Source organism: Trachinotus anak, unplaced genomic scaffold (assembly GCF_046630095.1).
Source record: "Trachinotus anak isolate AG129_WGS33_773 ecotype Australia unplaced genomic scaffold, CSIRO_AGI_Tana_v1 ptg000031l, whole genome shotgun sequence".
Classification (NCBI taxonomy): Eukaryota; Metazoa; Chordata; class Actinopteri; order Carangiformes; family Carangidae; genus Trachinotus; species Trachinotus anak.
In genome coordinates this window covers 487,940-509,036 of record NW_027273882.1, presented here as the reverse complement: position 1 = coordinate 509,036, position 21,097 = coordinate 487,940, and the positions used below count along the sequence as shown (strand labels likewise).

Genomic DNA, 21,097 nt, shown 5'->3' with positions numbered 1-21,097 from the left:
AAACTGCAGCTGACAAAAATGACATCACCACAAGGTCAAAAATAAAGTCAAACACTTTAAAGACTTCTCATTTAGCCAACCTCAATTTGAACTGAGTAAGACTGTGTGATGCAACTGACAGCTGAGGACCTGTTTGTGATTGTGCTAAGTTGCTTTTTATAGTGTCAACATCTGGCCATATGTAGTACTCCAAGTAATAATCCAGTTGCTCATACTCATAAACACTGATTGAGTTTGTCAGTGGAGCGACTGTAGCAAAAAAAAACTGAAAGGATAATTAATCTTCCCTTTATTTATCCCTGTTGAGACTCCATCTGTTTGGCCTCGTTCACACATTCTTTAACTTTCTGTCACTTACTGCTGATAAACTGCTATTTAGACATTGTCTTCCTCAACATCTGGGACCCCTTGTATTCCCCTCCTATGATTCTTCAGTCACCAGCTCATCAGCATTCTCTCTCTCTCCCTCTCTCTTGTGCTTACGGTGACGCCTGTCACTGAAAACAGCTGCTTCAACAGAATTTGACAGGCAACTCCTCACTGGGGACGTGCCACAGTCTGCGGTGATGTGACTTGGGCTTCGTATCTGATCACTGACAGTGCTGCTTAGCTTAGCACTGTGTATTGCGCAGAAAGTACTTGTAGAGAAAACACAGCAATGTATGTGGATTATCCAGAGTAACTAGGAAACTGTGTCTGGAAAGAGATGTTGCTACTGAGTTTTGTAAATGTCAGTTTCCATTGTTGTGAGTTCCACAAACCAAATTTCATTCAATTGTGTTTGGGTTGTGGCAGAAATATCTGAAAACCTAGTAAAATAAAACCAAAACTAGCATAGCTGGGCACCGCCATGGGTGAGTGAAGAAATAAGGAAATGCATCTAAACTAACCCTTTAATCATAATGAAACTACATGTGCAGGCACAAAATTATATTTTAGAGAGCTGGCATTTATTCAATGTGCTTTACTTTCTAAACTGGATAAAATAAAATGCAACAACAATCAGACATGATGAAAAGGTTCCTTTTTATCAGCTTTTGTTTCTTGTCACTTTCATGAGAAATAAAAATACACGTTGCATCGTTGCTGGTCTATTTTATGATGCAATTTGATCAGAAGCAGTTCAATAAAAAATACAGATGTTCAAACTGATTGTACAAATGATTAAAAAAAAAAACATTTGCAATGATACTCATGCACTTTTACAATACTTAAATGTGAGTGCACTTACATTTACATTCTAATATGCTGATGTCTTTTGCATGACAGATATTCTCTAGCAAAGTAAAAGCACGCTACTAACACTGTGATATGCCAAAATAAGCAATTCATTGTTACATACTATAACTGATCTCACAGTTTTACAGGAGTGAGGTCAAGATGGGACTGCATGCCCTGGTTCTGTACATGAATGCTGATGTTGGTATACTGCTTATTGTGTTATTTACTATTAGTGTTCTAAATGTCAGTACATGGTTTCTATTAGTGTATTTTTCCTAATGGTACATATCTACAGTTAGCATCAATTTTTACATCCCTCAAGTATTAAACATTATCTTTTTGGTCTCCTAGTAGGCCTATATGGAGTGTTCAGAGAGGAGTGAAATGAGAGGTAAGAGTTGGCAATCTCAAGCTTTCTCCACCTTTTTCTTTCAACTGCAGGTGTCAAGCAACATCGTCAAGTATTTTTAGAGACACATCCAACGAATGAATAAATAAATAAATACAATTTATCATACATTTTACATTAGATACAGTACATTCCCTTGAGTAAATACCATATTTACACATGCTATCAGGGACTGGATGTTAGACAGCCTCTTGCTACAGTTGCACAATTCGGATCAGTCTTTAGTGTCAAATACAGTCATCGGTTCACTTTCCCAGAGCCTTTGCCCTCGTAGAGCAGGCCCCTTCCCCTGGAGCTGTGGCCCCACTGACCCTGCCCACCGGAGCCGTCTTGTGGGTGAGCGTGCCGAGGAGGAGGAGACCCAGAGAAGCTAGAAGGAGAGCGGCTGCGTCCCTGTAGTGCCCTGCCGTCACGGAGCTCCTGGCGGGAGGGGGAGGAGCTTAGGGAGCGCTGCAGGGTGGAGGAGGAGCTGCGAGGGCGAGGAGGAGGGCTGAAGAGCATCCCGCTGCGGTCCTGCATCAGCTGGGTCAGACTGGCCAGGAAGTCTGCATCACTAGTGCTGCTGGCACGCACTCTTAACCGGCGCCGTCTAGAGAAAAGGACGCAAGATGTTACGGTTACAATGCTTACTGTAAAATGATTCATCTTCCATCTACTGAAGCATTCAAATTATCTTATGAAAATATTCCTGAAGTCAAACTCCATTTTTGTTTTGTTTTTTATTTTTAACAGTAGCCATCCAATGTATTTAGATTCTTTAATTACTTCTCTGTGTAAAAGATTTCATTGTTACTGACAGTTCTGCCATTCCCGTCTAGATTCAAATTACCTACCTAAACATGAAGGACTGACAGGAAACGATGCATGTGTGTAATCCACCTGTAGTGTTTGTAATTTTAATCTAATAATCTAATATAAATCAAATATTTCCTACTGCTGCTAGTTCATAATAAAAGCATTCAGCTGGCTATTGATAACAAGACATGTAATGTGTTTGGACTGACTGACTGACTTCTTTATTAAGGTGTGAGTTTGTTTGGCTGCACTATAAACTGAAACACCAGTTGATATTCTGTTATATGTTATTATTATATTCTGACAAAGTGTTTCCTTTAGTATTAAGTAAGGATTATACATTTAAACGTCCACCATCTGATAAAAACTGATAAATGTCCTTGCAGAACTTCTGTATCATAATCTCACTTTGTGCATTGCTCCTACCTGTTGTCCACACACGGGCGGATGGGCGGTTTCCCGGGAGGTGGCCGGGGTAGAAACCTGCTTGTGAGCTGCTCAGGTACAAAGGTGGCGCTCACAGGACGTGGGATCTTACTTTTGCTACCTGATGAAGAGGACAGAGAGAGAGGGTCTTCTCCTACACAGTCGGACCTGGAGCCTCGCTCTGAGGGGAGCCTGTCTCTCGGCAGAGCGCAGGGCAAGTTGTCACAGGACAGAGATGGAGAGGGCGAGTGGGTGGGGGAGCCGGGGACTGGACTGCTCCAGCGATGACGCCTCTCCATGTTGAGGTCCCTGCTGGGAGAGTCAAGGGGGGCACTGGGGTCTCGTACTGGGATTCGGCTCAGTCTTGGCGACAAGGGAGAGTCTCTTCGCCTCAGAAAAGCTGGAGGGGGAGAGGAGGAGACGGTGACGGTGCTCTCCATAGCGCCTCCTGCAGTGTCAGCTTGGGGCTGCTGATTTGGCTCTGAGGAGCGATCAGGCAGACCGGAATCACTCTCTGGGTCTCTGTCGTGGGTCAGATGAGCTGTAGGGCCTTTAGCTGGGCTTGGCACTGGAGCTAACTCCAACCTCCCTCCATCTTTCAAGATTTCCTCTGGGAGTCCATCAGATTTAACAGATGGGGCCTCTAGTGGTATTGCATCACTCTTCTCTTGTAAAGGTGACTGTGGTGCACAGCTGGAGGACTGAGAACAGTTTGATGATTGTTAGGGTTGTTGAAGAGATATAAATAATGTGTATGCTAACTAACAGGGATAGAAAGACACATCACAATATCAATCACAAAACACGAAATCTTTGAAATATTACAGAAGTGGTATCTACTCAAATAAAATTCTCTTCTAGTTTTATCTAGAACTGTGTAAAAAACGATTTACAAAAGTATATGATGTAAATGTGCATTACTTATTCAGAAGACAGTATATGAGTGATGTCTTTATATTCTGTATATTTTATATTCTCAATCATACACTTACTGTATATCATTATATTATTTCTGTCTATAAATTTAAACTGCCTTACTACAAAAATGTAACTGAGTAAATTCATGTGGCTATAGAGATGATGAAAAACTTTAACTCAGTCTGCTGATGAGGATCCTGTAATATGGTCAAAAGCTCCAGAACAAGCATGTAAGTAGACCTTCAGTTGAGATTGTCTCGTCAAATGGTATACATCCAAATCCACAGTGCTGCTTGCAGTTAATGAACAACAAAATAATTAGTCTCCCCTACCTGGTCCATCTGAGGTCTTCCCATGATGACTGAAGGCATTTGTCCCAGCATGCCTGGTAGCCTCCTGTGGCCCAGTAACCACGTGCCGGGCATGGCCATCTGTGACAGGACGGGGCTGCTCGGCACTGCAGTGGACTGGACATCCTGTGGGTCAGAGGAGTGGTTCTCAGTCTCTGCAGGTGTGTGGGTACCCGGCTTGTCCTCGTGCAGGACTTCTGCTGGTGGTTTGCTTCCTCCAGAACCACTGCCTTGCTCCAGCTCCAGCATCACCCACTCCTGAGAGTCTCCCTCTTGGGGCACAGGACTTAGGTTTACAGCCACAAAGCCACTGCTCGCTGCACCCTCTTCGGGGTCGGGGGTAGCTGTTCCAGAGTGGTCTTCGATGCAGGGAGGCGTCTGCTGCCCGTGCCCCCTCTCAGGTATGGATTTCTCTCCCACCTGAGAAAGGACTGGACGCTGCTTGCCTAGGCTGAAAGAAGAAATAATAAGCATTGAGATCAAATTCTGTCTGTTTTTAAGAAATGAAGTTTTTGCTTGTTTTAATTTGATGTGTATTCAGTACTAACTAGGCCTCAAGGAAGCGTTCGATGGTGGGCTTGGGTTCGGGTGCGAGCCTCTTTTCAAACGCCAAGCTCTGACTGTGTCTCATCCTCCGGAGCAGCGGTGCAGCGCGTTCCAAGAACATGGTTTCTGATCGCACCCGTCTAGGAGAACTCTGCATGGAGCCGGTGTTGGGACTCTGGTTCCCCTGATTCTGACTGTGTTCATCCTCACTCACCACCTGAGGAGAATGCATGGAGGCTCAAAAACTGAAATACTGCACATGTATCCCCAGGCATTGATTTCTTTAAATAAGGAGGAGGGTAGTACAATTTTTTTTCTTAACTCAAGTATCATGAAGTGAGTAGACAGTAGATGAGCTCCTAGTAGGTTGCAATTCAAGGCCAGGTGCTAGGGGTTTCTTATCCATTATCATATCTCTAGGCAAAGTGAGTGTAGCCTTAAATTTAGTTTAATGTAAAAACTCCACTGTGATGTATTCATGACTTGGGGGTAGTTTTGTGCAATAACATCCACTGCACAGAAAGAGAAGCAGCAACATAATAATATTACAGCAGTAGGTGAAAACAATATACTGAGCGTTGCCAGAACACGACGTTACCCTGACCTTCCTGATCATCTGCGGAGCATGTTTATGGTTTCGGTTGCGGTCCATCTCTTCCCATACATCTCCACCAGGGGTGGTTGGTGTGGGGATGGGGGGGCAGTTGTCAGCATCACTGAGGCGCTCCCCTTGCAGGACATCCTCAGTGTTCTCCCGCTGCAGCTCGCCTGGCAGCACTGAAGCATTGGCCATGCTGTGGAGGAGAGGAAAGGTCACCCTGCAGCTCATTTCCACAGCGCAATTTAGAGCAGTGATTTCTCAGGGATCCATGACTGTGCAGATTTCTAGTCTAAAAAAAAGCTGTAGCTATATATTTGGACATATGTCCAACAGTAATGTGATGGAAGTTTTAATAGTACAAGTGAAAGTGCAACATTAAACCTTAAGCAATTGAAAAACATAGCTATATGTTAATAATGACTGAGTTGTCTTTAGCTGTAAGCACCCCAAGTACGCTGGCGTGAGGCGAGTGAGCTGCTGAGCAGTGGTTGCTGCGGCAGTGATGGTCAGCATATCCTCTGAATCACATTTCTCCCAGTCATAAGGGTCATTCTCCAGCACGTTGTGGCTCTTCATAGCGTTGTCAAACACTGACATCAAGAGCTGTCACAGACAAAAAAAAAACCCCAAAAAAACACACCAGGACATCAGAGTTTGAAATCTGGAGAGAAATAAACAGGCCATGCAAAATATGCCAAACAAGAGATTTCCAACCTGATAGTCGGGCTTAGTGAAGTAGTCCAAGGTCAAGATATGATCCAGAAAAACACTGAACTCTGAGGGAAGGTGTTTCAGCATGAGTCGATGGTCATATGTCTCTTTAAGATTTCCTACTTGTTCCTGAGAGAGGAGAGGGAAAAAATAAGAATTTGAGTGGATACACACACACACACACACTGTAAGTTTAAACTCTTCAGTGTAAATAGTATAATAGAGACACATACTTTGTCTTTAATTTTCCTCCAGGGAAGTTGACCAACCATGAATTCGACCAGCATGTAGAAGAGGGACCACAGGTCGTCATGACGACCCATTTCCTGCAGATTCAGATATGCAAGGGTGAGGAAGCAAGTAAATTGAAAGTGAATAAAAATAAGACTGTGTCTTTGGTCCGAACTCACCTTATTCTTATGAGCATTGATGGAAGCATATCGTACAGTTCCTCTAAAGCCTGCCACAGGTCGAGGCTGAAAGAAATGGTCGAGTGAAAAAAAGTGACTGAACAAACAAATAACACATTTTTTGCCTTTACAAGAAGTTTACAGGCTCTGACTGGTGGGGAGTCCCAGGCATTTAATTATGTTCGGATATCTACATGTTGATGTCACATGAGGGTCGTTGAGGTCATGTGAGTTGTTAAGGTCACACGGCACTCACTGGATAGTTGTTCCTTAAATATGTTGTAAAATGGTAATTTGCATGTCTCAGTATATAGATAAGAGCTAAACAAACATTTATATCACATATAGTATCTGATTGTATTTTCTTTTTGATCCATTTTGTAATAACAGTATTTAGTGTTAACAAAAAGACGAATCCTTTAACAGTCGACAGACCTTGCTTTAACACAGCTGTTTCACAGGATAAGTAACTCCTAGGATGTTTGATTAAATAAACTAAAACAATGCTTTCAGGAAGCTGGCACAGAATACTTACTGGACGGACTTCCTGGCTGGAGTTGGTAAACTGACGGGCCAAACCAAAATCAAGCATATAGCAGCATCTGCAGGTACTGGCTAGTCTTCCCATTGCAAAGTTAGACTGGGCAGAGATGAACACAAACAAGTTCAAATTAAACAGTAAACTGACAGCCAACATATGATAACAACTAATTTACAAACCATCAAGGGTTTCGGGTCAACTTACTGGTTTAATGTCACGGTGCAGAAAGCCTACAGAATGGATGCTTTCAATGGCCTCTAAGATCTGCTTGCCAAGTCTCAAGGTTGTAGAGACAGAAAAGGTGCCACGGGTCATGGTTCTGCGCAAATCTGCCAGATTCCTCCCCTTTAAACAGGAAATCAGTGTAGCTTATCACATTCATGATGCAGAGTGACACGGTGTCAGAAGCCAATTATATACTTGACCAGCATTCACAGGTAAAAAAAAACCTACCTGGAGTTCCATCACCACATAGTTAAAGCGATCGTTCCTGCCACAGCCCACGAAGCGACACACGTGATCTTTGCCTGTCAAGGAAATATATACAGGTAGATTGATTGATAACAGCGATAGCTACTGTAGCTAGCAGTAATGGTCTGATAGTGCTGACTTAATCTTGACAGAAAAGGATTGAGCAGCTTCTAACAGCACAGTACACTGTCACAACAATCCTGCTTTTAGTTTATAGATATATAACATCTCTGGACAGCCTGCAATCGGATGCAAAAACATCTCATAACTAACATTATTATGGCAAGCAGGAAAAAAAAGTCTTGCTTTTCAAGACCTGCAGATACCCTACCATATCACTTTCTATCAACACTGACAAAATGAGTCATGATCTGGGTGTTACAACTCAGCTTAAGGTGTTAAGTAATTTTCAAGTACTCTGTCATTGACAGGATCGCCAGCATCACTCACCTTGCAGCTTCTTCAACACAGCTACCTCCATCTTCAACACCTGTTTGGGTTGCTGAGCAGACTCCACCTTCAAGGCAACAGTGGCCTGACTCAGCTGATCCAAAACCTCGTAGATCTCCCCAAACCCTCCTCCACCTATCTTCCTTGACTGGTGGGAAGGAGTAACTCATCGTCAACCCAAAACACAGATGTGGATAAGTGAGTGATCTTGATTTAGTCAGTTTTTAGTGAAATTACACTCACCACTTTCCATCTGTCTCTGACCACGTCTGCCACTGACAGGATGTCTGTGTGCTCTCCAGCCCCACTCATCCTGAGTGCTCTCAGCTACAGCCTGCACCTGGCATCAGTGGCGATAGCCCCTCACTGAAAACAGGGAACAGATTTTAATACATATCCAGTTCTCTATTTCACAATTACTGCATGCTGCGGAGCCTGCAGCTGATGAAAAGAGGAACCATTACTCGATAATGAATATACAGACCCATGTGGAGAATTTACATTTAAAGGTTAGTTAGCCACACCTTACTGTCTCAAAACCTCATACAAGACGCTAACCTTTGCTAGCTGGTGGTCTGGAAAAGACAGCAGTTAGCCTTGTCTGGGTTTGTTTGACTCTGTGCCAAAACACAACCACGACTGGCGCAGCGGCGGTCGTTGGTAATATCTGGAGAATAACCGGTCGTCTGAGAGGAATAACTGTCAACAAGCTAACGCGGCAGCTCCGGTGGTCCCGTATAACAAGCTAACTAGCATGTTTACCAACGATAACCACCGGGTAACGAACCTCTCTCACCTCGCTTCGTCGCACCAGCGTGATCCCAGTTAGTGTGTGAAATCCAAACAGCCCCCATGCTCCGGGACTCCGGGACTGGCAGGTCATTCAAGGCGGTTGTTTATTTCAGAAATCGGGTAACGGTAACGGACCATTGCTGACGTGCCCCGGAGTTAGCCAGTTAGCCCGTTAGCCAGTTAGCCCGCTAACGGATGCGGAGTGATGCCCTGCGCTCCGGCTACGGCTACGGCGGCGGTGACGTCACAGCGGGACAAATAAATAAATAAATAAATAAATCCCGCATCCTCCGCGGCACCGACGGAGCACAGCAGCACTGACCGGGGGGGGCGGGGGGGGGGCACCGACGAGATGCCTGGATGTGGTCAGTGCTCCGTGCATAACACGAAGCGCGGGGGTGTGCGGCTCCCACAGGTGGATGGGTACAGAGTCAGTGACGCAGTGGACAGGTAACACAGTGATACTGCATCAAAAAAAAAAAAAAATAAATAAATAAATAAATAAATAAAGCAGCAACTGCGTATTAGGGGATTCTGGTGCCCCCTTCAGCCCCCGACACCCCCCTTTCACCAAGTAATCACATCACATACAACCCGGAGTGAAAGTTCATTCTTTACTTTGAAACAGAAGTTTAATAATAATAATAATAATAATAATAATAATACTGCAATTCTTACCAAGACTATGCTCACCCATGCTGTCTTCATATTGTTTAAACCATAACCGCAGCCAAGTGGGGAAAACTGTTCATCTCAGTCTCTGATTATGAGTCAGTCACCCACTACATCTTCCACTTGGGGGGAAAAAACACAAACATGTGAAGAAACTGTGGCAGAATGGCTGCGGATGAAAAAAAAAAGTTATAGCAGGGGTAGCTAAACTAACATGAGCCCCAATTCTTTACCCTATATTTTTATTTATTTATTTATTGACGGCTCTGCCTATATCCGTATGCAAAGGCAGGCATCGTGTTTCAAAGTTACTGTTTTATTAGATGCTTTGTTTCAGTGTCTAAACTTCAGTGCTGCAGCAGGACAAAAAGGGAGAATATGTGCATTAAGCAGATGAACACAAGAGTTATTTTTTTTTTATCTTGATCAACCTTCTCAAAGTAAAGAACTTCCTGATTCTTATGGATTTTCCTTAAGTCTTTGAGTTTGCTTACTAGACTTTTTGCAATAAAGATGTAATATATAATCATCTTGTTGGTCCATATGGCTCAGTAGTATCTCAGTAGATTCACAAATAATATATTTTTAGAAGGCGAAATACAACGATTTTGACGGCTTTTCAGATAAGAATGAACTCCTGGCAAATTAAAGCGATGTCGAGAAACCTGATAAAAGTATGAGGGAATGTAACAAGGAAACATGATCTGAATCAATAGATATCTAATAAAATATGTAGATATCTATTGCATTTTCAGGGGAGGGGGATGGGCTTCTGGACTCCAGTATGACTAAAATCTTAAAAGGCCCTCGATCCACCACAAACTGTTTCCGTGTGTTGAGCTCAGTCTCCGCCTTCCGGGGCGGCCGCGGCTGCAAAACAAACGCACACGGATATAGCGATGGGCGTGGCCAGACAATCGGATTGGATAACAGGATGTGAGTTGAGCTGTTTTGGGGTGAGGCGGTGCGTTTGGGGGTGCACAACTTTCTGCGTGTTTGCGCAGTTTCGCAGCGCTTCACACGCTGCGGATAGACCGAAGCAGCGGCCTCCAGACCGGCGGGGGCTCGGCCGCGGAGGGTGGAAATCAGCGGAAATACCGACGCGGGCCGATGCACGGCAGCGTTTTCACACTTTCGCCGTCTGTACGTGTGGTTTTACTCGTTGGTGCGGGGGGGAAAGTTGTGGACATGTTTTCCTGGAAGTGCACGGTTTTGCGGACGCCCTGTGCAACATTGTAGCTGCGGCGTTAATGAGCCTCTCCAGCCTGCGCGGACTCTGGAGTACATGTTTGTGTCTTTTGATCCTGAAGTCGCCATATTGTGCGCTGTGAAACTCGGGGGGGGGTGGTGGTGGGGGGGGGGGGGAGGAAAGTTGTCAAGAGTTATGACATTTGCTGCGCACAATCCCGTCATGGAGCTGCATGCAGTCGACTTTGATCGAAACCAAAGTGACTCCATGGAGCTGGCCATGGAGAGCTCTATGCACCATTGATCAGGTATATACACTATGTTTAACTGCTGCTCACTAATCTGCAGGGTTGCCTAACCGCACTCAGCCCTTCAAGCGCTTCCTTATTGCTGATTTTTAACATAACATCAGTGGCTATCGCTCGGGTGATTGCATGAGCCCCTTCGTTTCCTGTATTTCTTGTTATGCCAAATGGCAGCTAAACTGTAAGCGCCTCCTTGTTCCTTTTGGCTGCCGCTTCAAAACTTCAGCTTATAACGTCCCCTTCTGCAGGCACCAGGACGTGAATATCGAAAGATAGCCTTTTCTGCCCCTCGGCTCGCTTCACCAGACGTGCTGTCTGAGTAATTTCTACTTTACTTGTTGGGCTATTTGCTTGTGTAGGCCTCAGTTTCCTCTTTGCTGCAGACGAGTGAAAGACGACTGAAAACTTTGTTTGCTTGTCTTCAGAGAAAAAAAAAGAAAGTGTCTAACCCCTCCTTTCTCTCATAAGGTCCGGCGCCCTAAAGAGGATGAGAAGAATGGACAACAAACCTCAGATTTGATTCTGGAAGGAGGGTTGCATGTTCCCCACCCTGCACTTTCCTTTGGGATTTATATTTCCTCCCAAATACCTCTGTATACACAATTAAACAAAGAATTTCTCAGCTACAGGAATTGAAAACACACTAACTCAGTTTTGCACAGCTCTTACTCCAATATTTTCATACCATACAACATTTAGTATGAGTCTTCCTCCTCAAGTTAATACTGACAAGAGCGGCAAGCATCGGGCTGCAGCCATGAAAGAGCCTGTGCAGCATTCAGGGGAGGTTTATTATGGTATGGCGCCTCCGGCTTTAGAGTCAAGCCACAGTGACTCTGCTAGCAGCTCTGGGGTTTATAACCCAGAGAAAGGGCCTCAAAATGTACAGCACTATCAACAGGCTGCTCCAGTAAAGTGGATGCAGCAGGACTCCATACAGGCCCCCGGCTGGTCTCAGGAAGCCCCTGTGCCAGCCTGGGGCCAGAACTTTGGCCCCTATATGAGTGGAGTGAACGTCAGGAATCAGATGGTGTTCCATAAAGGAGTCCATGAAGGTGTAGCTCTGCCGATGGGAGGAGAAAATCAACTACCAGGAGGACCTGTTCAGGTTTATAGAGATGCCAGCCAGAATCAAGCTCAGGGAAGGGGGCTTGAGTGGGAGCAGCACGGTGCGGCAATGCACCAGGCTCAGCTGCAAGCCTATCAACATGGCCACAAAGGCGTGGAGCTCCAGGGTCAGTCGCATGTGCCGGCTCACACTCTGCAGGGGTCCATGCTGCAGCCCTTCCAGACAACATTTAGGCCCAGCAAGCAACAGTTCTCATCTGGTTATTACCCTGTTTTTCCGGGGAACAAGGCAATGCCAAACCTGGCTTACAGTGAGCAGCCTCAAACTCAGCAGCAACTGCTACACCAGATGCAGCAGCAACAAATGCATCAACAACAGTTGCAGCAACAGCATCACCTGAAACTGCAACAGCAGCAGCAGCAGCAGCAACAACAACAACAACATTTACAGCAACAGCAGATCCAACAGCAACAAATGCAACAGCAACAACTGCAGCAGATGCAGCAGCAGTATCACCAGCAACAGCTACAGGAGCGACAGCAGCAAATTCAGCAAATGCAACAGCAGCAGCAGCAGCAACTGCAACAACAAAATGTGCAACAGCAAGAAACAACCCAACTACAAGTGCAGGCAAAACAGCAACAGACCCAAAACTTTGCAGCTTATCAGTCCCCTGAGCCTTGTCCACCAGACACGGCGTCTAAAAAGGAAGATGTCCAGTCAGTGGAGCTGCAGCAGGACCCGGAGGCTCAAACCTCTGATATGTCAGCTGAACCTGATCCATGTCCTGAAAAGGTCGCCGCAAATCCCGCAGAGAGCTCAGATGCACAGCCGGCAGCCCCTCGGCGATCGCGGCGCCTTTCCAGAGAAGGACAGTCCCCACTGGGTCCCCCTTCCACAAACATCTGGTCTCAAGCCTCCAAAGAGCCTCCACCATCCCATAATGGAGTAGCAGGCGCACAGAAAGGAGGGGAAAACCAAGTGACTACAGGAGGGGTCATCCAGATCACCAGTAGGAGGAGGAGAGCGTCTAAGGAGATCAACTTGGAGACTCTTGCGCATACAGCATCAGAAAGGCAAAAAATTGTCAAGGTTAACAAATCTCTCATTTCTCAGTTCCTTTTTATTTATGGTAATTTTACAGCAAAACGGCATTTTAAGTACTTGCTATAGGATCAATTTACTGTGCAAATCAGAGCAATTTTTCTCATCGGCAAAGCTGGCAAGCAGCTGTACAAAGAGGAAGAACCCTGTTTCTATGCAGAACTTCCCTATGGTTTACAAAACCCTTTTCTTGGGTCTGTTTACTTGATTCCTACAGCTGTAGAGTCTCAGCTATATCAGGCTGTCTTTGAGTGTGCACAGTCCTTTTAGACAATACATTGTCACGCATTAATGCACCGGTGCAACCTGAAAAACAGCTATCACTGAAGATCCCTTTTTCTGGATTTTAAAGATTGCTCATTTTATTGCTGTGAGAAAGATGATACTCTCAACCTTGTTATTCAGGATTTAAAATGTTTACATTCTAAGTGGCACACCCACTGGAACTCGCTTCTTTATCTTCTCTTTAGCAGCGCCGTTAAACATGCACTAAACTCAAAAACAAGTTAAAGTGATAATTTTTTTGTCAGTCTTCGCTCAGCACAGGGATGTTTATTGCTCTACCCTCAGGGGGTTACCAGGCTTGGTCGTAGGTTTTTGTGCGGAGCGGTGCATGCTGGATACAGTTGGAGGAGCTGCATGTCTGCACACCTCCACATTCCTCAGGCTCTTTCCCAGTCATTCAGCAGAGCCAGGGAGGGGCCGAGCTGTCAACCTGCACAGCTACACTCCTATACTTAACACAACACACACACACCAAACAGGTTTAATATCGCTTGTCACAACCCAGAACTGTTGTATTGTGGAAATTTTGTGGGTTAGGATATGAGATTCACATGTCTTATCGGTAGTTTTTAACTTTGCCTTAAGAAAAACTGATTTATATCTTTTCATTGCCACAAGTAGGATTTAAGATTGCCGGAAATGTTATCAGCTTAATTAGAATAACCAGGGAGACACCTGCACATGAACATTTCTGAATAGAAACATGGTAGTAATAAAACTACAGGATTTATTTATTTATTTATTTATTTTTAAAATATAGATTTTCGCAGGCTTAAACATCTTACATGTGACAATTTGCAGCTTTGCATCGTTAGAAAATGAATATTTTTGGGTAAAAAGACATTTAAAGATGTCACTGTGGGGGGTTAAGAAATTTTGATGGGAATTTTCCTTTTTTAAAAAAAAATGTATTCTTTAAACAATTAATTGCAATAACCAACAGCTCAATCTGTAAGGACAAAATATTTACTTGAAACCCTAATGTAATTGTGTATGAATTTCAGTGAAGATGAAAATGAATGTTGTAGGTGATCTGAAAATGAGCCTATATGTGTAGCTGACAATGTGTACTCACCCCATCTTCCTCTTTTTTATATCTCAATCCCTTTTCCATTTTCCCTGCTACTTCCCCAATTTCCCTGTGATGGTTCTCATTTCTTTTCATCTTCCCACCTCCTTCTTTTTGTGCCTCAGCAGGAAGACGGTCCCTCAGGCAGACAGGCCACCATGGTGCCCCTGGTTATCCCTGTGTCTGTGCCAGTGCACAGGAGCCAGATAGATCCTCAGGGTGGTGGTTGGGCTCAGGGACGACTCGGCCAGGGTGAACGGCCTGCAGGACAGACCGACCGCAAGCCTTCTGTCATTGTGGCTCGCCGGCGATCGCTCAGAAACTCCATGACTGAGAGTTTTGGCCAGGTTAGTTCTGTGAAGAGATGAGATTGGCATTATTGGAGTGGGAAGGTTATGTGCTTAAAAGCATCTGAAGAAACCCTGTCATTTCTAGACTTCATCTACCATAACGAACTGTTCACGAAAGTCATGTTTGTAGATTTTTCGAGACCCCTTAAAAGGCAGGTTTGTGGTGAACTGTAAGCAATGACAATGTAATCCCACCCAGTTACACTTGCAACCTCAAAGGTCAGGTTCTCATGACCCTAAGTGGTCTCGCAGAAGCATCCACTTTAGCCTGGAAAATATCCACTCAGGAGCGTCTGAGGCCTGCTGCTGAAACCTGGACAAATCACTGATATGTTGGGTGTGGATTAGACGATAATGTGACTCACCAACTTTACAAAATTCTGAACAACATGCACAGCTGATTATAAAGTGGGTGTGCAGGTTCACAGTGAAGCTTGATTTAGGAATTGGGCACTATAGTACTTAAAGTCAGGGAAACATTTTAGGGGAAATGTGATAATGTTTTTGGTCAGCCATGTATGTCCGGTTTTAAAATGAGAAATTAAGACCAGTAACATCTTAGCAAAAGGTGCTTTATTCCAGTCAGGTGCAGGCAAAGCAAGAGGAGCACTTGTGAATCTTCTTTCTGTTTTAAGTTACATTCACCGAGCACTTTAGGATGATGCTGGGTGTAGACTGCAGTATTCAAACCATGATTGATTGGTATTGGAGGGCCCAAGTACGCCAAGAAAACATTCCCCATCACACCACCAGCACCAGTCTGGGCTGTTAACACAAGGCAGGTTGGGTCCATGGATTCATGAGGTTGATGCCAAATTCTGGTCCATCTGTGTCTTCAGCTGACTAGTTTTGGTGAGCCTGTGTCCGCTCCAGCCTCAGATTTCTGTTGGAGTGGAACCCAGCTTCTGCTGTTTTAGCCCATCTATTGTGTTTTTTTTTTTTTTTGCACCATTCTGATCAAACTCTAGAGACGGTTGTAGAGACATTAACTTTAATTTCATTAAGCAGATATACAGGTGTTCCTAGTAAAGTGCTCATGAGTGTATGATTTCAGTCCCGGTTGATTTGGCTTCGCCCATGATCACAGAGCAACTGATGTGTGTAAACACAGAGCAACTGATGTGTGTGTTATACAGTGCAGCCAAAAAAAACTACTGACTGAATTCAAGAAAGAATTCCTTCACTGTGGTCTGATACATAGCATTTCCTGTGACTCCTTCACAATGAAAGCCACCCTGTGTTTTGCCATGAGAAGGAGCAGCAGCAGTAGGAAATGTTTGATTCGCTTTGGCAGTAACTTAAAACAGCCTGTTATAATGTGACGACAGTGAACAGTAAACATGGACTTCTATCAATAACATAAAGTTATAAACAGTTAATGAAATGAAATGTTTCCTGTGAATCCCTGCACCTCAATCTGTCTTCTATCCAGGATGGAGAGAACGATCCAGGGATGGATGAGGATGGAAAATCCAAATTTAAGCGCCGACCTCGGCCGGAGCCTCTCATCATCCCTCCTCCCAAACCATCCACCTTCATCCCTCCATCCGTCTACTCCAGCATCTCTTCGTTCCAGAGCAACCTGCGCTCCCCAGTTCGTCTGCCGGACAACCCCCTCACCCTGCCTCCCTACACACCTCCACCCATCCTCTCTCCTGTGCGCGAGGGCTCAGGACTCTATTTCTCCACCTTAATGACTAACATAGCCGTGAGCAACCAAATCCTGCCTCCGCCGGCTACACCCAAGTCTGCAACACGTAGCCTGTTGCGCTCCAGTAAGTCTTGTTTGTTGCGTTTAACCTGCTATTGTTGTATAGTCAGAGGTTAATTCTACCATTGAGGTTTTTTTTCAGATAATGTGTAAGAACTTTTTTTTCCATCTGGGTTTTCCAGCAAGTTCAGAAATTACGCCTCCTGTCCTGCCGTTGATCTCTGATGCCACACCAGTTAGCCTCGAACCGTAAGTACCACCTGAAACTAACATCTAAACAGGCTTCTGAGGTTTTAAATATTTGTTCCAAAAATAACAGAACTTTAATGACATCTCCATACCTCTGCTGTCCGCTCTTTTTTTCCTGTCCAGGCGTATCAACATCGGGCAGAAATATCAGGCAGAAATTCCAGATTTGCAGGATCAGCTTTCCTCCCAGTTTGACCAGCACAAAGCTGACTTGGTTTGGGTCCCTGTGGATGATTCCCGCCTTAAACACGGTGACCAAGAGAGCAGTTAGTATCTCACTTTACATGTCATCCACTGACTTTTGTGTTATTTATTTTATTTACTTTTTGTCACCATCTCCTCTCCACTTACTTCTTAAAACACATCTCACTTTTTCTTCCCAGTGGAGGATTTGATGAACATGGCATGTTCCAGTGTGCTCAGAGGTGGAGGAACCAATCAGGAGCTGGTCTTACACTGTTTACATGAATGTGGAGGTGATTTTCTTGTAAGTATAAGAGTATATTTTGGCAAAATTATCAAAATGAAACAAAGTCCCGAGGATGACAACAGCAGAATTTGATCAGTAGCTTAAAATGTATTCATCAACATGCATTATTGTTAATATTTGATTTATTCAAGTGATTAACAGTGACCTTGTAAAAGAATGATTTACTCATTGTGATGCTGATTTCAAGGAAATGCTGGGACGTCTGATGCTTCAGGACCCAGTTTTCCCCAGAGGCCATCACCTGGCAGGTTATCACTACTCAGGCAAGTATTTACTTTAAAGGAAAAACAAGACTTTTGAATATAAATCACCTCTATCAACTCTAAACAGATTTCCTTTCCTGATTACCTTTATGTCTTCCTCTTCCTGTCCTTTTCCATATGATTTTTTTTTTTATGTCTCTCTAAATGTTTCCTTAAACTTACACGAAGGTTTCCCACTGCACTGTAGCGTTGCTATTGTCCTTCACTTGTAAGTCGCTTTGGATAAAAAGCATCTGCCAAATGAGTAAATGTAAATCTAAATATGAATTGTATTGTGTCTGAATGAACTCGCAGGCTCCGACAGTTGGACCCCAGAAGAGAAGCGCTACTTCAATAAGGGGATCTCCGCTTATAGGAAGGACTTCTTTATGGTCCAGAAACTGGTATGCTTGTTCATTTTTACTCTGCAGCATAAACAATTACAAATTAATGCAAATAAATCTAAAACACATTAGAATTTCATTAAATGTGCTTTCTATAGTGTCGCTAAATCATACAACTCTCATTTTGAGGCATGAGTATAGTTACTTTAAACAAATATGAGCATTAAAATGAAGATTTTCAGTCAATAGCTGAAAGTCTGCCTGATTGCAGACAGGAAGAGGCAGCTCTTTTTTCAAAACAAACAAAGCTTAAACTTAAAAAAAAAGGTGCAAACAAGAAGAAAATTTGACTAAACAAGCCACATCCTCTTTGAGACAGGAAGTAACAGGATTTATGGGAAATGTGGTCTTCATTTTATAAAAACAATAGCAGTATCATTACCATTGGGATGAAACAGAGGCTGTCAGTGCTCCAATTTATACATTTTAGTCCTGTGTGCAGAAATATCTCATTCTTTGGCAATGATGTATGGAAGTCAGAAAATGTTATAAATGCACCTTGTACATGTGTGAATGAACACTAGCTTAAATCTTCCTGTTTGTTGATCTGATTTTAAAGGTTCGGACCAAGACTGTGGCTCAGTGTGTAGAGTTTTACTATACCTACAAGAAACAGGTGAAGATTGGTCGCAACGGGATTTTAACCTTCGGACCCCCAGATTCACCCGTGGAGAAGCACACAGAGGCTGTGGTGGACGTCAAGGTGAAGTGGGATTGACCTGGCTCCACTGATTTGTGCTTAAATATTACAGATATTCAGTTAATCCTGTATATGTATGTGTATGTGTTAAACAGTTTTTATCATTTGTGAATTTCAGCTTTGAAATTTTCCTGAGAACGAGTGAGGGCAAATAATTGTTTTTAAGCCTTGAAAGTGTTAAAAACTGATTTCTAAATTCTAATAGTATGTGTATTGTATGTGTATTTTCCTGGTATGATTTATTACAGAGTTCACAGCAGTCAAAACTGACTCAAGGAGAGATGGATGCGGATGACAAGAAGAAAATTTCTTATGACCAAAGCCATGAGAGCAGCCAGCAGGCGAGGGTGGCTCAGTCACTACAGGCTCATGACTATGTAAGTGTTTCTACTACATATTCTGGTATCTGTTAGACAGGTAATTGACTAATACTACATCTCACACACCCCCGAAAAAACGCCTTAGACCAGATTTTCTTTTAATGCAGGTTTATGACAGAAGTAGAGATTAGAGACAGTAGAGCAGTTCACTATAGCTGTAACTGAAACACTGATATGGATGTGTATGGATTCATCAGGAAGTGACTTGATGAATGAAGTAAGAAAACGTCAAACAACATAACTGCTTACTTTTTGTTGCTCCAGGCGGGAACGGTGCTGGTGATCAAAGAGGAGACTCATCACCCGTCAGCAGCTCACAGGCCTCGGGCAGAGCCTGCAGCAAAGAAGAGCAGAGCACCAGCAAAGCCCCCGCAGGATCCGGACGCAGTTTTCCCATGCAAGAAATGTGGCAGGTATGAACTCAGGCTGGGATTTAATGTCTTGATTTTGCAGTTGTCACCAAATGGTTCTTTCTTACTGTTTTTTTTTCATGCCTCAAAGATGAACTGATTAGATTTTTGTGGGCAAAGGTCAAAGTTCAAGGTCACAGTGACGTCCCCTTCTTGTGAATGCAATATCTTAGTAAAACCATGAGGTAATTTCTTCGAATGTGGTACAAACATGAACATGGACTCAAGGATGAACTGAGATTTTGATGATCGAAGGTCAAAGGTCACTCTGACCTCATGAAACACATTTTTGGCCTCTTGAATGTGAAATCTCAAGACTGCGTTGAGGGTATTTCTTCAGATGTGGCACGAACATTCACTTGAACTCAGGGATGAACTGATCAGATTTTTGTAGGCAAGGTCATAGTTCAAGGTCATGGTGACATCCCGTTCTGGTGAATGCATATGTGTGCTGCTGCGTCACTCCAAACAGCTGCTATTGTGTATAATGTTGTATAATTTTCTTCCCATGTTTTAGGGTGTTTTATAAAGTGAAGAGTCGAAGTGCCCACATGAAGAGTCACGCCGAGCAGGAGAAGAAGGCCGCAGCGCTGCGTCAGAAAGAGGAAGAGGAGCAGGCGGCAGCTGAAGCTCGGGCCAGGAAGGCGGCTGCGGCAGCAGCCGCAGCAGCAGCTGCAGCAGCAGCAGCATCAGTGGCGGGTCATCAGGGAGGAAATGGGAACGGCATGACAGAGCAGGCAGAGGTCGATAGCCACGAAGACTCATCTGAGGGAGAAGATGATGACGATGAAGACTGGCACTGAGAGAACAAAATAAACAAAATTGATGGGTAAATGGAGGGTAAGGAGATTGAATTGGGGGAGGAATGGGGAAAAAACGATGTACTCAGCAGCACAAGAGAAACTTCCTGTTAATCTTCACACTCCTCTCTTGGCTGAAACTCTGTTTGACCGTTAGTCAGCTTTACGCCGTTCAGCCAGGCAGTCACACTCCAGATTTTCACCTTTGTATCTTTTAAATATTCAGAGGAAGTTTATTTTTTGTAAATGCACTTATACTGTATGCTTCTGCTTTTGCCAACATTGCCTTTTTATATCCATTATTTAATTGAATATGTCAAAATATTTTACTTTTTCATTGAGTGGACTTCATAAGATAATCAGGATTTAGCAATAAAACATCAAGATCAAAGCAATCTATCACTTTGTAGTCACAGCCCTTTTAAATAACGATAGAGCTGGTATTTAAAATATTTTCCTTAGGAAAATAATGTGCTGAATTTTTCAGCTTTCCATCAGAATTTTAGGTTGGTTGTACACTTACTTTTGCAACTAAGGGACCTTTCGAAATGAATTTGTACAAAAAAGTATATATGAGATTGCCATATATTTATGATACTGCATTTTTTTTCAATGATTTTGGTAATATAAAAACTAATCATGTCAGCTGCAATATGACTTGTAAATTGAAAAGTTTATTAAAATCTCTACTGTTATGAAAAATTAATTGGGCTTCATTTTCCCAGTCACATGGGAAGTGTGTGAGTGTAAGACATTGTTGAACCAGCAGGGGGAGGTAGAGGTTCAGTATGTTGGGTATTTCCTTCACACATGGTTGTGTGTTGATAAATGAAAATTTTGTTGTGGTCTATATGGGTTTAGATAATTGCTGATATTCTTTATGGATTATGACAAGATCTGTTTTATTTTCTCCTTAAATCAAAATCTTAAATCATCTTGCTTCAAATGCTGTCCTTACACTGACACATCTGTATCTACTCAGCAAGAAAGATTTACCACAATAAAATACAACATAGCTCTGTTTCAGT

At 43.5% G+C, this 21,097-nt stretch overlaps 2 protein-coding genes across 6 annotated transcripts; one reads left to right on the top strand and one right to left on the bottom strand.

Annotated features, from left to right (window-relative positions):
• Positions 1-1,007: 1,007 nt before the first annotated feature.
• ttbk2b (tau tubulin kinase 2b) lies at positions 1,008-8,889 on the bottom strand. Of its 2 annotated transcripts, none has more exons than XM_071467896.1 (15): positions 8,646-8,889; positions 8,093-8,215; positions 7,850-7,997; positions 7,382-7,455; positions 7,133-7,273; positions 6,923-7,027; positions 6,388-6,453; positions 6,211-6,303; positions 5,981-6,106; positions 5,712-5,869; positions 5,270-5,459; positions 4,668-4,882; positions 4,102-4,570; positions 2,852-3,552; positions 1,008-2,219 (listed from the first exon to the last, which is right to left on the bottom strand). In XM_071467896.1, the coding sequence occupies exons 2-15, from the start codon at positions 8,159-8,161 to the stop codon at positions 1,868-1,870; spliced, it is 2,907 nt and encodes a 968-aa protein (XP_071323997.1). In that variant the 5' UTR covers positions 8,162-8,215; positions 8,646-8,889; the 3' UTR covers positions 1,008-1,867. The 2 variants fall into 2 exon arrangements, with proteins under 2 accessions (XP_071323997.1, XP_071323998.1); XM_071467897.1 differs by lacking the exon at positions 8,646-8,889 and adding an exon at positions 8,408-8,513.
• A 1,441-nt stretch (positions 8,890-10,330) lies between these two features.
• On the top strand, positions 10,331-20,771 carry mideasa (mitotic deacetylase associated SANT domain protein a). Of its 4 annotated transcripts, none has more exons than XM_071467764.1 (13): positions 10,331-10,809; positions 11,275-12,967; positions 14,459-14,680; positions 16,116-16,458; positions 16,577-16,643; positions 16,767-16,909; positions 17,027-17,130; positions 17,321-17,396; positions 17,691-17,779; positions 18,339-18,482; positions 18,737-18,856; positions 19,124-19,272; positions 19,787-20,771. In XM_071467764.1, exons 2-13 carry the CDS (start codon positions 11,507-11,509, stop codon positions 20,070-20,072), a joined length of 3,204 nt encoding a protein of 1,067 aa, XP_071323865.1. In that variant the 5' UTR covers positions 10,331-10,809; positions 11,275-11,506; the 3' UTR covers positions 20,073-20,771. The 4 variants fall into 4 exon arrangements, with proteins under 4 accessions (XP_071323865.1, XP_071323866.1, XP_071323864.1 ...); XM_071467765.1 differs by having other exon boundaries at positions 10,670-10,809; positions 14,462-14,680; XM_071467763.1 differs by lacking the exon at positions 10,331-10,809 and having other exon boundaries at positions 11,368-12,967; positions 14,462-14,680; positions 18,728-18,856; positions 19,787-20,206.
• The last annotated feature ends 326 nt before the right edge of the window (positions 20,772-21,097 follow it).

Bases quoted from the DNA above. Each gene is read 5' to 3' on its own strand.
- ttbk2b (XM_071467896.1), bottom strand. From the start codon at position 8,161: ATGAGTGGGGCTGGAGAGCACACAGACATCCTGTCAGTGGCAGACGTG. The intron at 7,274-7,381 runs GTAGGTTTTTTT...TCCTGTTTAAAG, and splicing joins ATGTGGTGATGGAACTCCAG to GGGAGGAATCTGGCAGATTT. The intron at 3,553-4,101 runs GTAGGGGAGACT...AACTGTTCTCAG, and splicing joins GAAGACCTCAGATGGACCAG to TCCTCCAGCTGTGCACCACA.
- mideasa (XM_071467762.1), top strand. From the start codon at position 11,507: ATGAGTCTTCCTCCTCAAGTTAATACTGACAAGAGCGGCAAGCATCGG. The intron at 17,780-18,338 runs GTATGCTTGTTC...CTGATTTTAAAG, and splicing joins TCTTTATGGTCCAGAAACTG to GTTCGGACCAAGACTGTGGC. The intron at 18,857-19,123 runs GTAAGTGTTTCT...TTGTTGCTCCAG, and splicing joins CACTACAGGCTCATGACTAT to GCGGGAACGGTGCTGGTGAT.